The following is a 19494-nucleotide window of genomic DNA, read 5'->3' as shown; positions in this document are numbered from 1 at the left end:
GTTCAAAAGATGAAGTCAGCTTTGAGTCACGTTAGCTTCTTATGTAATACAGTATTTAGGAAAAGGTGGTAGCATGAAACTCAATAGAAGGCTACACTGGAGTAAAGATTTGGGGATCTGGATTCAATCCTCTTTTAAACCAAAATTCCATGCTCTCGATTTAAGAAGTTCTTCAAATAACTGGGCTTCCCTTGTGGCTCAGCTGGTAAAGAATCCACCTGCAATGCAGAAGATCTGGGTTCAATCCCTCGGTTGGGAAGATCCCCTGAAGAAGGGAACAGCTACCCACTCCAGTATTCTGGCCTGGAGAATTCCATGGACTGTATAGTCGATGGGGTTGCAAAGAGTCAGACACGACTGAGCAACTTTAACCTTACTTCACTTCTTTAAATAATTATAAATCTAAATCCCATGTTCATTCTTGCACATTGTTAATTTTATAAACGCCCTTTATGACTAATTTTGCAGTTTCAGAATTTCTACACAGGATCACATTTTAGTTTCTCTTACATCCCTTACTTTTATAATTGCAACAATGCAGGAGGTAAAATTTTTAAACATTTCATATCTGAAATGGACTATAAATAAGAGTGCAAAGTCAAGCCCAAAGAAAGGACTAATAAAGTCTCTTGTTCAACATTAGCCAGGCTCAACCAGATGTCAGAGAATTAAGCTATGATGCCCTATATTATCGGAGAAGGCCAAGGCAACCCACTCCAGTACTCTTGCTTGGAAAATCCCATGGACCGAGGAGCCTCTTAGGCTGCAGTCCATGAGGTCGCTAAGAGTCGGACACAACTGAGTGACTTCACTTTCACTTTTTACTTTCATGCATTGGAGAAGGAAATGGCAACCCACTCCAGTGTTCTTGCCTGGAGAATCCCAGGGATGGGGGAGGCTGGTGGGCTGCCATCTATGGAGTCGCACAGAGTTGGACATGACTGAAGCAACAGCAGCAGCAGCCCTATATTATCCACAGTATATAAAGAATCAACTTGGCTCCTATGTATCTTAGAATGTTACCAGTTATGTAATATGTTTGAGAGAATTGAGAAAATAAGTCATTCAAATCATTTTCTGGAGGTCTTAACTTTGTGAAAATTCGAGAAAGGGTAGCTGAAGTAAATGAACTGAAGGGCAAATAAGTGAAAGCCATTTCTATTTGCTTTAGCCAGTTTTGATCAAACAATTTACTATTTTTTTAATATGGATAATCATAGAAAACAGGCTCTCCTCTCTCTCAACATATTCCACAAATGAGAGAACTGATGGGCAATGAGGAGTTCCAGGTATATGCTAGATCAACCTGGGGTTCTCACTCAATCAACGCCTATTTTATTTTAGTCAATGATTAGAATTGTACAGTTAGCAGGGGGAAAAAAAGCAGAAATGCACTGATAAACATGGGCCCACTGGTAAGTGACATGAAAACAAACTAAAAAAGTAGACAAAATAAATTCAAGACAACCTGGGACCCATAGAGGAAAAGGTTATGTAAACTGTAGTGGTACTAGGAGGATATGATATCACATTATACTGAAACAAATGATGTTATGAGTAATCCTGAAATAAATATATAAACATGGTCTTTAGCAAAGCTTAAAAACGTAGTGGTACTTTCCCATATGCCTCAGCAAGAAAAATGTTATCTACTGTTTGAAAAAAAAAATCTGAAGAATCAATATTTACACTATGTTCATTAAAAATAAAAAAATTTCAAAACTAGACAAAATGCTTATGATAGACTCTGACAATTTCCTCACCAGATTCTGCACTGATCAAGCTTTTGCCATAGTTGCTTCAGTTTTTTTTTTTTTGAAGTATTTAAAAGTAAATTATATCACTAATCATCAAGGAAATGCAAATCAAAACCACAATGAGATATCATCCCACACTAGAATCGTTATCATCAAAAAGATAAGGAAAAAAATAAATGTTGGTGAGGATTTGGGGAAAAAGGTATTGTTTATTGTCAATGGTAATGTAAACTGGTGCAGCCACTACGGAAAACAGTATGGAGGCTTGTCAAAACACTAAAAGCAGAACATGTGATCCAGCAACTGGATATCTATTCAAAGGAAATGAAAACACTAATTCAAAACAAATATGCGTACTTACTGCAGTATTACATATAATCACCAAGACATGGAAACAACCTAAGCATCCACTGATGAATGGATGAAAAAAAAGGGCATGTATATAAATATGTATACACACATATAATATTTCATTCTATATACATAGAATTAAACAGCATTCAGCCATAGAAAAGAAGGAAATCTTGCCATCTGAAACAACATGGATGGACTTTAATGGCATTATGCTAAGTGAAATAAGCCAGTGAGAGAAAGACAAATACCATATTATCTCAGTTAAATGTGAAATCTAAAAAAGCAAGAAAAAAAGAAAACCACCAAAAGAACCAAACACATAGAGAATAGATTGGTAGAAGCTACAGGCAGGGGCAGGGACACATGAAATGAGTAAAGGGGGTCAAAAGGTATTAACTTACATTTCTAAAATTAGTCATGGGGATGTGAGGTACAACATGATGACTATAGTTAATAATACTCTATTTTATATGCAAAAGTTGCTAAGAGAGTAAATCTTGAAAGTTCTCATCACACACACGCAAAAAAAACCTCTCGATATACAGTGACGAATGTTAACTAGACTTATAGCTGTGATGATTTTACAATATATATACAAACATTTAATCATTAGGTTGGACAACTGAAATTCATGTTTTATGTCAATTACATTAAAACTTTTCAAAAAGTAAATTACAGATATCAAGTCAGTTTTAAACCTATATATTTCAGTACACATTTTTTTTTAACAAGAACATTGTTTTACATGGCCATAATGCCATTATTGGTTTTCATACTCTTATGAAATTATCAAAAAGTTTTATCACTTAAGACTCTGCTAAAATCGGAGGATACTGTATCTGTAATAATCCTCTTACCTTTGCTTATACTGAACAATGTCATTCTTGGTGTGATTTATTAACAGAAACGTAGCGGCTCCATCACGATAATCTGAAAATGTAATAACTGTAGAATGCTCAGCCAAATTAACTTCTGCTATAATACCTCCAAGCTAGAAAAAAGGAAAAGAAAATATTCTCTAATGTGATCATTTCCAAAGAACATTAACCAGTAACATTTAATAATAAAACTATTCTTAATAATAAAACTGTTCTTAAAACTATAGCTAATACATTTGTTTTTATGATTTAGAAAAAACCATGACTCTCAGTTATCATAGATAGATGGGTCAAATTCAAGATGTGGTTTACTCCAGGCACTATAACTTCCTATGCAACAATTAAATTGTTTATGTCTCTTGTGTCCTTTTAGATCTTTTTTCCTTTGCAAAGAGAAGTGTTTGTTCATTTTTGGTAAAACAAACAAAAATCACTATTAAAAAGAGTAAGTATATATTAGCTTCTCTAATCACATACACACAAAAATCACTTACCTCATTGTCTAGACGCAGTAAAATACAACTTTCTTCCTTATTAAAATGTATCTTTTGGGGAGGGCTTTCACTTCTTTCAACTTGAATAAGAAGTTTATTAGAAGCGTCCTCAGGCCAAAAGGGGACACACTAAAACACATATTACACATACTTATTTTTTTTTAATGATTTCACCATGAAGACCTTTATCATTTTAATAAACCCATCAGAGTAGACTTAAAATAGTTTTAAATAAACCTCTGTCAACACTACTTTGGTTACTGTATTGCTTAGCTATAAACTGTTGATTTTGAGATGGGGCGCCACTTGTGGGCACTTTGAACACAAACAATAATGGGTAGTAAGTTGAAGAGCTGAAATAATTAGAGTGCTGTGAAGAGATGTTAATGTGGTCCAGAGCTAGAGTCGGACTGAAAAGTAAGTAAACTGAGCCAAAGTGATCAGTTTAAAATAGGGGAATGTTCTATTATGAAAAAATCACAATTGGGCTGTGGGTACCAGTAATTTAAGCAACAGTCAAAGTATACACAAATGTTGAGTCAGGACAAATACTAAATCCAGAGTCTTGGAAGTCAGATAAGGATAAAACAAAAACAAAAACCAAGAGAAGTATCTAAAGTCTTAAAGTTCAGAGTAGAAAACAGGCTCAAAATCTTAAGAAATAACCTGGATATCAGTGATCTGGAAGCCAAACTAACAGAATAGGAGGAGTTAACGCACCTACAAAGATAACAACAGGAGCTGGAAACAAAACAGCTAAAAGAACAGGAAATGTCAACCAGCCTTGTCTGTAAACTATTATGTAAATCAAGTCTTAGTGTGATAGGCTCTGACCAGGCTGGTAACCACATAATTCAATGAGATGTATGAGATCCTCATCATATGACCTGAGGGCAATGTAGCAGAACCTTGATGTTAGTGCCAAGTGCCTTAGCTTGTTAAAGTCAGTTTTATTCAGTCATAAAAAGTAATTAATGGAACTAGACATGGGACATGGTTAAGGTTGTAAGAGGCTGAGAAAGTTCCCACTCAGGGCTTCCTGCAACACTTATCTGGGAAAGTCATCTGGGAAACTTACCTGGGAAACTCAAAACAGTAACAATACTAAGCCAAGCATATTTCCCAGGAGGAACTAACAAAACTAAAAATTATGTGCTCTTTGAACACCCCCAAGCCTTGCTACTTCCTGGTAGACTTGGCTTTAAAATGTATGTTTTATGTTTAGTAATATATGCTATACCTTTTGAAAGAGTTTCCTGCTCGACCTCCTGAGACTAGAGAAAGTACCAAAGTACTTGTCTTTAATGGTGGGAAAAAAAATTTTATATACATATATAAGTTTATCAACATAGCTAATAACCATAAATTGCATGTTAAAGTTGACTACTGTAAGCCAAAATTAAAATGCGAAGAATTTAAACTAGAACAGAAATTTATCTTAAGAAAAGCTGAAATTGACAAAAGAGAAAGTAAAAAATAATAACCTGTTATGTGTTTATAATTGCAATTACCGTAAACAGAAACTATTAGAAGATAGATGCTATAGATTAGGTTTTTAAAAACAGAAGAGCTAATAATCTTATCTGCAACTGACATATAAATCAAGACATAAAACTACTGTAAATGAAAGTATGGAAAAAGATATACCTAAAAAATATATACAGTAAAACAAAGCTGGAATTATAATCTTAGCATCTAGATATATGGAGAGTTCTATGTGGTACTAGTGGTAAAGAACTTGCCTGCCAAGGCAGTAGATGTAAGACACACAGGTCGGATCCCTGGGTCAGGAAGATCCCCTGGAGGAGGGCATGGCAACCCACTCCAGTATTCTTGCCTGGAGAATCCCATATACAGAGGAGCCTGGCAGGCTACAGTCCATAGGTTTGCAAAGAGTTGGACATGACTGAATCAAACACCTTAGCATGCACACATGCACTACATCCAACAAACTAAGAATCCACGGACTCAAATGAGGACACATGAAACATTTGCCAAAAATATTCATATATTCATTCAACAAATATTTGCTGAGAGCCTACTGTGTTTAATCACTGTTCAAACCCTCCAACAGCCCTCTCCATTTCACTCAGAGCAAAAGTTAAAATCCTTGTAATGGGTCTCAAAGTTCTACAGAATTACTTTTTATCATTGGTAAGTCTTGTTCTCTTCTACTTTTCCCTCTCCAATAATACTGGCCTCTTTTGCTATCCCCATGCCAAATATTCTCTTACTTTAGATTATTGACCCTGGGTAATCTTTTGTCTTTACTGCTCTTTCCCCAGATATCCACATTGCTGAGGGGTCCAGCAATTTATTTTCTTTATTTTCTTGGGCTCCAAAATCACTGCAGATGGTGACTGCAGCCATGAAATTAAAAAACACTTGCTCCTTGGAAGAAAAGCTAAGACAAACCTAGACAGCATATTAAAAGGCAGAGACATTACTTTGCCGACAAAGGTCCACATAGTCAAGACTATGGTTTTTCCAGTAGTCGTGTATGGATGTGAGAGTTGGACTATAAAGAAAGCTGAGCACCAAAGAATTGATGCTTTTGAACTGTGGTGCTGGAGAAGACCCTTGAGAGTCCCTTGGACTGCCAAGGAGATCAAACTAGTCCATCCTAAAGGAAATCAGTCGTGAATATTCATTGGAAGGACTGATGCTGAAGCTGAAGCTCGAATACTTTGGCCACCTGATGTGAAAAACTGACTCATTAGAAAAGACCCAGATGCTGGAAAAGACTGAAGGCAGGAGGACGGGGACAACAGAGGATGAGATGGTTGAATGGCATCACTGACTTGATGGACATGAGTTTGAGCAAGCTCCAGGAGTTGGTGATGGACAGGGAAGCCTGGCGTGCTGTAGTCCATGGGGTCGCAGAATTGGACATGACTAACTGACTGAAATGAACTGAGGGGTCCAGCTCCTGGCTAAAAATCTATGTGCAACTTTTCAGGTCATACCAGTGGCAATTATAAAGGCTTTATCTTTATTTGACAGGTTTCACAGGGCAAAGCAGCCCTCCCCACACCAGACTAGGTGCATGGCCAGAATGCAGTGCACTTCATTCTCAAGAATTCAACCCCATTTCTAGTCATGCCCTTACAAGTACCTGCATTCCTACTATGGGCACCTGTATTCACAGGCCTCTTTATCAGGGCTTTTGGCAGTGGCCTTCCTCAGGAACTTCTGCAAGATCTCTATTAAGGAAAGAGGGGGATACGATAATATTTTTTTCTCTATTCTGACTTGGTACTCAGTACTATTCCACTCTTAGCCCCATTCCTTTGCTTTCTCACATCCCCTAGATCCATAAAACAGTACCAGCTTTTTGTTCAGGGCTCCCCTGACAATGACACTACCCTCATTGATCCATCTCAACCCTAACCAACTGCTGTTTGTTTCATAGGAAAAAGAGAAAAAAAGGAGTTGGTGTGTTCTTCACTTTAGCCTCTTACTTATACTACTGCAATAAGTCATTAAAGTCCTGACTGTCACTTTTACTTTGACCTGTCTTAATCAGCTTAAAGCTCAACATTCCGAAAACTAAGATCATGGCATCTGGTCCCATCACTTTGTGGCAAACAGATGGGGAAACAGTGGAAATGGTGGCTGACTTTATTTTTCTCTGCTCCAAAATCACTGCAGATGGTGATTGCAGCCATGAAATTAAAAGACGCTTACTCTTTGGAAGGAAAGTTATGACCGACCTAGACAGCATATTAAAAAGCAAAGACATTACTTTGTCAACAAAAGTCCATCTAGTCAAGGCTATGGTTTTTCCAGTGGTCATGTATGGATGTGAGTGTTGGACTATAAAGAAAGCAGAGCGCCGAAGAATTGATGCTTTTGAACTGTGGTGTTGGAGAAGACTCTTGAGAGTCCCTTGGACTGCAAGCAGATCCAACCAGTCCATCCTAAAGGAGATCAGTCCTGGGTGTTCACTGGAAGGACTGATGCTGAGGCTGAAACTCCAATACTTTGGGTACCTGATGCGAAGACCTGACTCATTTGAAAAGACCCTGATTCTGGGAAAGACAGGGTAGGAGGAGAAGGGGATGACAGAGGATGAGATGGCTGGATAGCATCATTGATTCGATGGACATGGGTTGGGTAGACTCCGGCAGTTGTTGATGGACAGGGGGGACTGGCGTGCTGCGGTTCATGGGGTCGCAAAGAGTCGGGACACAACTGAGTGACTGAACTGAACTGAACTGAATCAGTTGTTTCTGTACCTGGCAGCTGAGCTTCCAGCTCGGCTGCACTCTTGACAAGCGTACCTCTAACACTTTCTTCAGTATGTGTTTGCTCAGTCATGGCTGACTCTTTGGGAGTCCCTATAGCCTGCCAGACTCCTCTGTCCATGGAATTTTCCTCTCAAGAATACTGGAGTGGGTTGCCACTTCCTACTCCAAGGGATCTTTCCAACCCAGGGATCGAATCTGCATCCTTTAAGTCTCCTGCATTGGCAGACAGATTCTTTACCACTGCACCACCTGGGAAGCCCTGCACATTTTTTCCACATCTGTTCAAATGTGACCTCAACAAGTCTCATCCTTGACTACATTATGTAAAATTACACCCCACTCCTTGCATATTAGAACTCAAAATACCTCTTAGCCTGTCTTATTTCCTTTTTCTCTATTAGACTTGTCACCTTTAAATATATGATGTATTTTACTAATTGACTATGGCATTATCAATTTAATGGTTCCCCAAGCTCCCATTGAAATGTAAACTATACAGGACAGGGACTTGTGGTTTTGTTAAAATATGGCACGTAAAGAGTACACAATAAATATTTGTTGAAAAAAATGAATGAACAGGTAAACATGAAAAAAGATACAACTTCTAAAAATGAGAAATATAACTATTCAAATAAAAAGCTCAGTTGAAGGTTCAAATAGCATACATACACACACACTGTATGATATATAAACACTAAAAGTGTAAATTATGAAAACTATATAGGCAGAATTTATCCAAAATAAAGGAAAGAGTTATACAGATAGAAAATGTAAAAAAAAAATAGTAAGATATATGGAAGAGAGAATATAAAGGTCTAGAATAAATTTGATTAAAGATCCAGAAGAAAGAAACAGGAGTATTTAAGAATGGCAGTATTTAAAAACATTATCACTGCAAATTTTACATAAGGTATGAAATAATCTATAGACCTAGGAATAAAGTATCTCAAGCAGGATATATAAAAAGAACCCACATGCAGACAAACAGCTGTAAGACTGCAGAACAAAGACAAAGAGAACTCCACGAAGGCAGGAGAGGAAAAGATAACTTCCAAAGAAATGACAGAATCACAGCAGAATTCTCAACAAAAATGGAACCCAGAATATAGTAAATGCTACAACATGTTGCAAAAAACAGGAATTATCAAGAAAAATTATCATAAAGGAAAGATGATGGATAAACAGAAACTGATGGTATTTACTGCCAACCAGCTCAAAAGGAAATGATAAATTAAAGGATGTAATTCAAGAATAATAAATGATTATAGAGGATAGCTTCAAAGATGACCCGGAGGGATGTTGTGGGGAGGGAGGTGGGAGGGGGGTTCATGTTTGGGATCGCATGTACACCCGTGGTGGATTCATGTCAATGTATGGCAAAACCAATACAGTATTATAAAGTAAAATAAAGTAAAAATAAAAAGTTAAAAAAAATAAAAAAATAGAAATAGCAAATACTTCTCTTATAATCATAACATACTTAGAACAAAATTTCTTCAGAAGTAAAATATTCTATTAACTTCAGGCACACACCTAACAACTTACAGATAGAGCAGAATCAAAACTTTATTCCTAAGACACTACTGTTTTTTTAAAGTAGTTAGCAATCTACTCTAAAAAGGCATTTCTAAAATCTTCCTGAAGAGAATAAATTTACCAATTTACCTTCATCAATTTGCTGCAATGATGCTGCATTATCCCATCTTCTACTGCTATATTTAACCCCATCTAGTTAGTGTCAACCTCTTTTACAAAGCAATGCATTCCTAGATGACAATACTCAAGCTTAAATAATTAAAATAAATCATTTATTTGGTTTATTCTGGTACAAATAAATACTCGAAATGTTCATGGAACTGAAACAAAATTGGGAGGTGGGGGTGGACAGATAAAACACTACACAGTGATTTCAGGTATCCAACTTCAAGAAGAAATAAAATTCGAAAGAGTCAAAAATGATTTTTTGAAATTCATTTACCCACCTGCTCCAAATCAACAGAGAGCCATTTATCATTTCCCTCTTCAGCCACTGATATATGATATTTGCTTTTGTTTTTAATCAAAAAAAAGGGGGTAAATGTGACAATTCTGGTAATGTTAAAACTGCTAAGGTCTATAGTGACACCAACCTATGGGGATAAAAAAGGAACATTTCAAAAACTATTTCATTATCATAACATTCTTATAAAAATCAATTACTTAACAGAGCTTAAATAAAAGTCTCCAGATGAGCATAGAATGAACTCACTTGATATTCCATTTTTGGGCCTTTACATTTAACAGCTCCATGACTACCAACTGTATCAATTGAAAATTGATCTGACAATTCACTATCAGTTACCATAAGCTGAACCTAGAAAAAAATATTTCAAATATGTTAGTATTTAGGTACCTTTAAAAATTCCTACCTAAGTTGATATATTTTTTTGCTTTTTAGCCTAAACTAATGTTATATTCTAGAGAAGAGAATGGCAATCCACTCCAGTATTCTTGCCTGGAGAATCCCATGGAGAGAGGACCCTGGCGGGTCACAGTCCATGAGGTCGCAAAGAGTAGGAAACGACTGAGCGACCAACAACACTACTACTACTGTTACATTATTAATGCACTGAAACTTTTCCAATACTAAATTCCAATCTTTCTAACCTCAAATATTTCACAAATATTATTTCTACCTGTTTCATAATATTTTATTTTTCAAAACAAACCAAAAAGGAGTGAAAAGTAGCTAAAGAAGAATGAAAGTTTAAAAAAAAACTTCACATACCTTATTGTTATTGAAAAAGTGCTTTGGCTGAAATGAAAAGAGAACTGGCTTTTTATAATTAGGTGGATGCTTTCGATGAATTCCATCTGCTTTATACTGTAACATTCGACCAGTTTTATTAACCATCCAATAAGGACTATGAAATGCCATAACAGTCTGCCCAGTATTATAAGTCACATGGACAGCAATATCTAAATCAGTCTTTTCTATTTCTGTAACACAAGTAAAACTGATGAAACTAATATCTTGTTGATTAGGTTTTATATGATATTCACTTTTCCAATCATGATTAAGATAGTCAAGTAATTTTAAATGTAGCCTGGCTTTATCCAACTGTACAGTACAAAGCTGTGCTGAACGGCCTTCATGGAGAGTAAAAACTCTATGTTCAATCCCCTATAATAAAAAAAATATATAGTCAATTTTTAATGCTTGGGAATAATATGCTAAAATATTCTACTTAATGATTTTGAATGCTCTACAAAATGCTTTTGAAATACCTCTGTCAGAAAAAGTCAAAAGGCTTATGTTCAAGTTCTAATTCTGTCAACTGTGTAAACTTCTATAAAAGGTCTAAATGATCTACTTCAAAGGACTATTGTGAAAATAAAATTAAATAATATAATGAGAAATTCTGCTGGCAATAATGAAGACTATAAAACACTATAATTAGTAAAAATAAGTCTTATCTATTAATACTAGTGATTTTCGTTGTGAAAAGTACAAAATAATGAAAACTGTATGTAATCCAAAATAAGCAATCCCTACCAACTCCCATTCTTGATTTTTAACAAACTCTCATAACCCATTTCCAGTAAGTTTTTATACTGCATCTGACATAACTCTCAAAACTGTTCATTTCTGTACATCCACACCTGCATTACCTTAGTTCATGTCACTGTAACTCCTCCTTTTAAAAGTCTCCTAACTGCTCTTAACTCCTCTAAGCCCTTCTCCATACCACAAGTAAACTACCTTTCTAAAAATTGATCATCTCTTTTGAAAACTAGCAAACAGAATGTTATCCCTAAAGGCATCAAGTTAAAAGTTCTACTAAAATGGAACAGATAGCCCATCTGGGAATTGCACCTGTTTTCCTAGCATCTCTAATCTGGTTCCCTCCTGTTGTTATAACATAGGAACCTCTTCATCTTAAGACTTTAAATTACTTAAGGCAAAAACAATGTTAAGTTTATCAATACCTGACATGTTCCACAAAACAGAATAGTGGTGCTGGTGGTGCTAGAGAGGTTAACCAGTAGAAACCATATGCCTGTCAGGCCCTGTGCGCAGTGCTTTACTACATTATTTGATTTTCCCCATATCCCAGTCATGAAGTTTTATTACCATCACTCTTTTATAAGATAGGACAAATGATTTAGAAAGATAATATAACTCACCTAAAGGCCCAGGGCTAGTAAGAGATAGAGCTAAGATTCAGTCTCAAATCTATCTGATAGTAAAGAGGTAATTCTTAACTACTATCTTAATTGCCAACTATATGGAAAATAGATATTCTTAAACCACAGATGTGTTAACTCCCTCACTCCGAAAAATAGTTTGACAGAAAAATATAAACACATAGTAAATTCCAATCATTAATAACAGATTCCAACAAAACAAATAATAGATTTCAATGAAGAATTACTTTCTTACATATGACAAGCAATGGTAAATGGAATATTTACTTAAAATCCTAAGATGGCGAGATTCCTATTATAGCAACAGGAAGGAATCAGATGTAATCTCTTAAAACAAAGAGTATTTAAAAGAAAAAGGATTTTTATAAGCATAAAATTCTTTCAGAAACCTAAAGGTATGAGAATAATATAATGTAGCAGGTTTTAAGTCTAGTACTATTATTTTTATACTAATTCTCATACTTATTTGAAAAGTTAGTATCCATCTTTCAAAAACATATAAAATATACATGCATGGAAAAGATTGAAAAATATATTTTAGAACTGAAATGATATATTCACCAGAAGATACCTTCAGATAATGTGATTACAGACAGTCTATCTCTATTTTCTAAAATTTTCTACAGGAGTATCTAGTACTTTCACACATGATTTTTAAATGGCATATCATAGTTGTACATATAAATTATATCCAACTTAGTAACCATATTTCTAAGGTAAATCAATGGAAAAAAATTTTTAATCTTCTTTTATATAACATCATTGAAACATTTTCATTTGAAGAAAATCTATACTGTCTGTTCACCAGTTCTAAAATTTTTATTAGAATTTTAAAACACTACTTTATTACTCATAATTTTAAATAACTAAAGCTACAAAATCAAAGACAAGAAGGCATTAAAAAATACCAGGATACCTCTATGTAATAAGCAATTTTGTAAGGAAGAAGATTTCGGAGTAGAATAGGTGGCCACAAATGTATTATGTATGGTAAGTCCCAATGGTCTTCTGAATACACTGACATATATGTCAAATTATCTTTTTCTGGGACTATATTAATGATAAATGGCTTCCTGGAAGGGTTTATAGGTCTACATTTCTTCTTGAAAGAAGTACCATCTTGTTTTATCATTTCTTCAAAGTCAATTCCTTCACACATCTGATAGTCTGCATCTTCTGGCTTCAGAGAAAGTAGTGATCTACATAAAAGATTAAACAATATGCTTTAAAATGCTTTAAAAGAAAATGTAAATTATTTGATTGCAGCTTTAGAACAGTGATGTTATCTTTCTCCATACTACTGTTATAAATTTTTATATTTTCACATTCTTAGAGATAGGTAAGACAGATATACAGATGCATACTTGCATTTTAACTTTCTGTAAAGTAATGAAGTTATTTGGCTTTCAAAAGGAAAGTATTTTTCATATAAACCTGCTGTCTTAAAAGTATGTTTACAAGCTCATAACTGGTTTCTTGCAGAAAATACAGTATCATACAGGTCATATATGCAACACACACACCTACAGATGGGACTTACACACTTAAAGAAGTTGGCTTTCCTGGATACGTGGTCCCAAGTATGTACCATGACTGAGTTCATGAACCAAAAATATATTTCTATCGAAAAATTAATCACCAGCTTTTCAAGGTTAATCAAATGAAGGCTTTCAATAGATACTTAACTTTATTTACAGGAGTAAGAAATAGCAACCCACTCCAGCATACTTGCCTGGAGAATCCCATGGACTAAGGAGCCTGGTGGGCTACAGACCATGGGCAGAGAGTTGGGACACGACTAAGCAACTAACACTTTAACTTTACTGAAATGTTGGACAGCATTACAGAAGTTATTGCAGTGATTGCAAGAAGACAGTGATAAAAAGTATTGGATGTCACATATGATCAGTGGCTTCCCTGGTGGCTCAGAGAGTAAAGTATCTGCCTGCAATGTGGGAGACCTTGGTTCAATCCCTGGGTCAGAAAGATCCCCTGGAGATGGAAGTGGCAACCCACTCCGGTACTCTTGCCTGGAAAATACCATGGACAGAGAAGCCTGGTAGGCTACAGTCAATGGAGTTGCAAAGAGTCAGACACAACTGAGCGACTGCACTTCACTTACGATTAAATCTTATACTTAAATATCACATTCTTTGTTTACATTGCAACTGTACTTGGGTTTAATAATTTTTTAAGTCTAAAGTGTGCCCAAGTGTAAACACTTAAATGTTTTTATACTTGTAAAACTATAATTAGTGTGACTGTGACACTATCCCTTACTGTGTGACAACTGTCAATATTATCTCTAGCTATCATTATTTTCTTAAGCTCCATCCCCCAAATTTTACATATCTAATACATACTCTGTAATGATGTCTGATGGTACCTTAAATTTGCTAGAGTGAACTATGAACCCTCCACATCTACCTCTCTGTGTGTCTTTTTTTTTTTCAAGAACTTTCAGCTATTGGCACTCTGGACTGTAAAATAATATTAAACTCTTTTACCACCACCCCCTCCTTAGACCCACAGAGTTACCTGTCAAATCAGTTACAGATTTAGCCTTTTTTACTTCTACATTCTCTATATTTCATTCTTTTTTTCACTCTTACTTCTAACACTTAAAAATAAAAGCTTAATTGTCTCTACATTAAACTAATGCCAATACACTCACATCCAGTTTATCAAGACATTTATTGGACCCATTATTTACCAATGAGGAGGCAAAATTGAAAATGCACAAGTCAGTCAGTCTTTCCTCTTAAAGAGATATCAGTCACATGGGAAATGTAATATTGAAAAGATAACTACTGGTTGTAAGATAACTATAGGTACCAAAAAACAAAAACAACTGTACACTGCAGGCTGAGCATGTGAAACTCTAACTCTTTCTAGACTGGCCACAGAGTATTTTGCAGAGGTGACAATTTTCCTCAAAAACTTTCTTTCTGAAGGACAGAGCTGAATTACAGAAACATGCAAAGTTAAAGGAAAAGTTTAAGAACTAAAGAGAAAACATGAGAGACAGATAATCAGCAAGAGGTTTTTGAGTGAGAAGAACTGAATACTGAGGGACAACTGAATGTGGGTATTTGACTGCATGAGGGTCATCTATAGCGTTCAAGAATGAACTGTCTAGTTCTATTTACATTACAATACTATCAATGAGCAATTAATAGATAGATAGGCAGATAAAAGCTTCCCAGATGGCTCAGTGATAAAGAATCACCTGCCAATCAGGAGATGTGGGTTTCATCCCCAGATCAGGAAAATCCCCTGGAGAAGGAAATGGCAACCCATTCCAGTATTCTTGTCTAGAAAATTCCATGGACAGAGAAGCCTAGAGGGCTACAGTCTATGGGGCTGCAAAGAGTTGGACATGGTTTAGCAACTGAGCTTGAGCATGTAGATAAAAAGACAAAATATTTCACATTGTCTAAAGAAATTTCTCAAAAATTAATTATAAAACACTTGATAAGCAAAAATCACTTTATAATAGTGTAATAAAATCTAGAAGGCACCAATCATGTTCAGTTAGAAATTTGTTAAAAATCTACATGACTATGACTCTGATAGTTATATTGCAAGCATGTAATTTGTATTTACTAGGAAAAGTAAAGATAATTTACATGTTATGCATATTAAGTTAAATATTATTACTTTAAAAATTTTAAGAGTGCCAAAACTTAAATAAATTAAGAGATATTAATAAGATAAATTTCATCAGTTTGATAACTTAAAGATAGATATCACTGCCAAATCATAAACTGTCTATAAGAGACCACAGGGCAAACAAAAAGATAAAGAAAACAAAATCACCGGTAAGATGCTAAGGGTATGTTAAATTCACTTCCAGGTGAAGCCGTTCCCAATAATGTGTCTCCTCCATAAACAGAAAGTGGTATTGAAAAATGATTTCTAATCTGGGAAAGAAAAAATAACATTTAGTATCAGTAATCTAAGACTCTAAAGACATAAGTATTCCATCTAAATATCCCAAAAAAGGAATTATCAGGCAATATTTATTTTCCTCATATAAATTAGAAAAACAATTCAAACATGCAAATATCCATGCTAAAAAATAAAAAAGAAAGTTTCTACAGTTTTAGAGAAAAGGAATTTCAAAAACAAAACTTTTAAAAATCCTAGAAAAAAATAAGATAACATCTTCTTGACAGTGATACAGGAATAACTTCTTCCTTTAGACAAACACAGTAGAAAAAATTAATAAGAAAAATATGACATCAAAGTTTTAGATGCCTATATGAGAAAAGTGCAAAAAAGCCACTGTCTGGCAAATGTCTACTTTTTTACATCACTGTTGTACACCACTCATTGAATGAAAAAGTATGTAAAGAGTATCTCATCCAATGAGTTGCATACAATAGTGATGTAAATGATTAACATTATTTTGATTAATACACATTATCAGATAAAATTCTACTTGTATTTGTCTTTGGGACAGATAAAGACACATTGGTTAGTAACACTATTTTCTTATATTATTTCTATATCTTACTAAAATCTTTCTATTTTAAAAATCATATCAAAATATAAATATGCTGAATACAAATTAAGAACTGATAAATACATAAACAATTAACTATATTATATTTTATTTCTAGATAAGCTGTTTACTTATTTGAAAGAAGAGGAATATATTTTCATTTATATGAAAGTACATATAAGAAATTAAACATTAATATTTTACTGTTTAATAAAATTAAAAAGTAATCAACAATAATAAAAGCAGCCTAACAGTCATCTTTTAATACAGTTCATTGTGTGAAATGCTTCCCTGATGGCTCAGATGGTAAAGAGTCTGCCTGCAATGCAGGAAACACCGATTCAATCCCTGGGTCAGGGAGATTCCCTGGAGGAGGAAATGGCAACCCACTCCAGTATTCTTGCCTGGGATATCCCATGAACAGAGGAGCCTTGTGGGCTACAGTCCATGAGGTTGCAGAGTCAGACAGGAGTGAGCAACTTAACATCAAACTGACGATGTTACCAGAGATATGAAACGTGATGTATGAGTAAATTTCATGCCTGACATCTTCAAACTGTACACATATATCAAAATTAAAATGCTAATATATCGGGGCTTTCCTGGTGGTTCAGACAGTAAAGAATCTGCTTGCAATGCAGGAGACCCAGGTTCGACCCCCAGGTCAGGAAGATCCCCTCGAGGAGGAAATGGCAACTCACTCCAGGATCTTTGCCTGGAGAATCCGATGGACACAGCAGCCCACTGGGTTACAGTCCATGGGGTCACAAAGAGTCAGACATGACTGAGCGACATACTAACATTATGTATTATTGTAAGTCAAATATAAGAGAAAGAATCTCTGTTTTCAACTCTGATGGAACAATATAGGCCAGATATAACCTCCCAATATACTAGTAAACAAATAAAACACAGGAGGTTAAAAAATACACAGGAAGTAATCGTTTTTAAACAGTGGACAAAAGAGCACAGGAAAGAAAGACCCAGGGTTGGGAAAGGGAGGAAGGAAGAAAAAGAAGGAAAGGAAGAGAAAAATCCTAAGATAAGCCCTAAGACTATCTCCCCATTCTGTCACTCCATCTTACTGTCTTTACTAGGTGGTAAGAATTCTAGATTACTGTGCAGAGAAGAAATCAAACAGCGCCCAGTCTGAGTTGAAGAGAGAGATACAAGAATGTGGGAAAGCCAATAAGGCTTAATCTAACAGCACATTATATGAGAGAGGAGACAGCTGCATGGAGAGGTGAGAGCTGTAGAGAAGGGACTCCTGAGACTTTAAGAGTTCAGCAGTGTCTGGCATATGCCCATGAGTATGCTAAGCAAGGCTCAGTAAAGATCCATTTGAAAGGGGGAGGCAGAACAATCTCTGCTGTTCATGCATAACTCCTTTTCTCACCAACCAAAGTGGTAAAATCTTGTTTAGTACAAAGGGTATTGGTTCTACCCTTCAGAATGGCAAAATTAGCCCTAAACTATAGACTGCTTGAGCCTCACCTAAAACGTTTTTAAACAAGCATTAGGAGGATCACTTTCTAACTCACATAACTGTATTGAAGAATTAAGCTCAAGAATACATAAAGGAATACAAAGACATTTAAAGAACCTGACAAAGTAAAATTCACAATTTTAGGCATCCAGTTAAAAAATTATTAGACACACAAAAATTTAAAAATAACCCATAAAAACAGAAATTAATAAAATGAAACAAATCAGAAATGATACTCATGATAAAATTAGTAGACTAGAATATTAAAACACTTATATAACTATACTTAATATATTCAAAAGTTAGGGGAAAGATTGAAGATATATAAAAAGACATGGAAATTGTAAATAAAAATGCAAATTAAACTTCTAGACATAAAAATATGACAAATTCAGACTTAAATTGAAGAAAGAAGGGAAAACCACTAGACCATTCAGGTATGACCTAAATCAAATCCCTTATGATTATACAGTGGAAGTGAGAAATAGATTTAAGGGCCTAGATCTGACAGAGTACCTGATGAACTATGGAATGAGCTTCGTGACACTGTACAGGAGACAGGGATCAAGACCATCCCCATGGAAAAGAAATGCAAAAAAGCAAAATGGCTGTCTGGGGAGGCCTTACAAATTGCTGTGAAAAGAAGAGAGGCGAAAAGCAAAGGAGAAAAGGAAAGATATAAGCATCTGAATGCAGAGTTCCAGAGAATAGCAAGAAGAGATAAGAAAGCCTTCTTCAGCAATCAATGCAAAGAAATAGAGGAAAACAACAGAATGGGAAAGACTAGAGATCTCTTGAAGAAAATTAGAGATACCAAGAGAACATTTCATGCCAAGATGGGCTCGATACAGGACAGAAATGGTATGGACCTAACAGAAGCATAAGATATTAAGAGGTGGCAAGAATACACGGAAGAACTGTACAAAAAAGATCTTCATGACCCAGATAATCATGACGATGTGATCACTAATCTAGAGCCAGACATCTTGGAATGTGAAGTCAAGTGGGCCTTAGAAAGCATCACTACAAACAAAGCTAGTGGATGTGATGGAATTCCACTTGAGCTGTTTCAAATCCTGGAAGATGATGCTGTGAAAGTGCTGCACTCAATATGCCAACAAATCTGGAAAACTCAGCAGTGGCCACAGGACTGGAAAAGGTCAGTTTTCATTCCAATTCCAAAGAAAGGCAATGCAAAAGAATGCTCAAACTACCGCACAATTGCACTCATCTCACACACTAGTAAATTAATGCTCAAAATTCTCCAAGCCAGGCTTCAGCAGTATGTAAACCATGAACTCCCTGATGCTCAAGCTGGTTTTAGAAAAGGCAGAGGAACCAGACATCAAATTGCCAACATCCGCTGGATTATGGAAAAAGCAAGAGAGTTCCAGAAAAACATCTATTTCTGCTTTACTGACTATGCCAAAGCCTTTGACTATGTGGATCACAATCAACTGTGGAAAATTCTGAGAGATGGGAATACCAGACCACCTGACCTGCCTCTTGAGAAATCTGTATGCAGGTCAGGAAGCAACAGTTAGAACTGGACATGGAACAACAGACTGGTTCCAAAGAGG

General features: G+C 35.4%; 1 protein-coding gene across 1 annotated transcript in view; it reads right to left on the bottom strand.

Annotated features, from left to right (window-relative positions):
- The window catches only part of VPS13A (vacuolar protein sorting 13 homolog A), a 269575-nt gene that overhangs the window by 63154 nt on the left and 186927 nt on the right, over positions 1–19494 (bottom strand). The window contains exons 46-52 of the mRNA XM_052644629.1: positions 15741–15844; positions 12838–13120; positions 10501–10896; positions 9982–10086; positions 9716–9862; positions 3484–3612; positions 2969–3102 (exon numbers count right to left, since the gene is read on the bottom strand). Coding sequence (XP_052500589.1) covers positions 2969–3102; positions 3484–3612; positions 9716–9862; positions 9982–10086; positions 10501–10896; positions 12838–13120; positions 15741–15844 — 1298 coding nt within the window. The remainder of the gene's footprint in view (positions 1–2968; positions 3103–3483; positions 3613–9715; positions 9863–9981; positions 10087–10500; positions 10897–12837; positions 13121–15740; positions 15845–19494) is intronic.

This window comes from Budorcas taxicolor, chromosome 8 (assembly GCF_023091745.1).
Source record: "Budorcas taxicolor isolate Tak-1 chromosome 8, Takin1.1, whole genome shotgun sequence".
NCBI lineage: Eukaryota > Metazoa > Chordata > Mammalia > Artiodactyla > Bovidae > Budorcas > Budorcas taxicolor.
The sequence above is the reverse complement of the archived record's forward strand: the minus strand, read 5'-3'. Positions and strand labels throughout refer to the sequence as shown.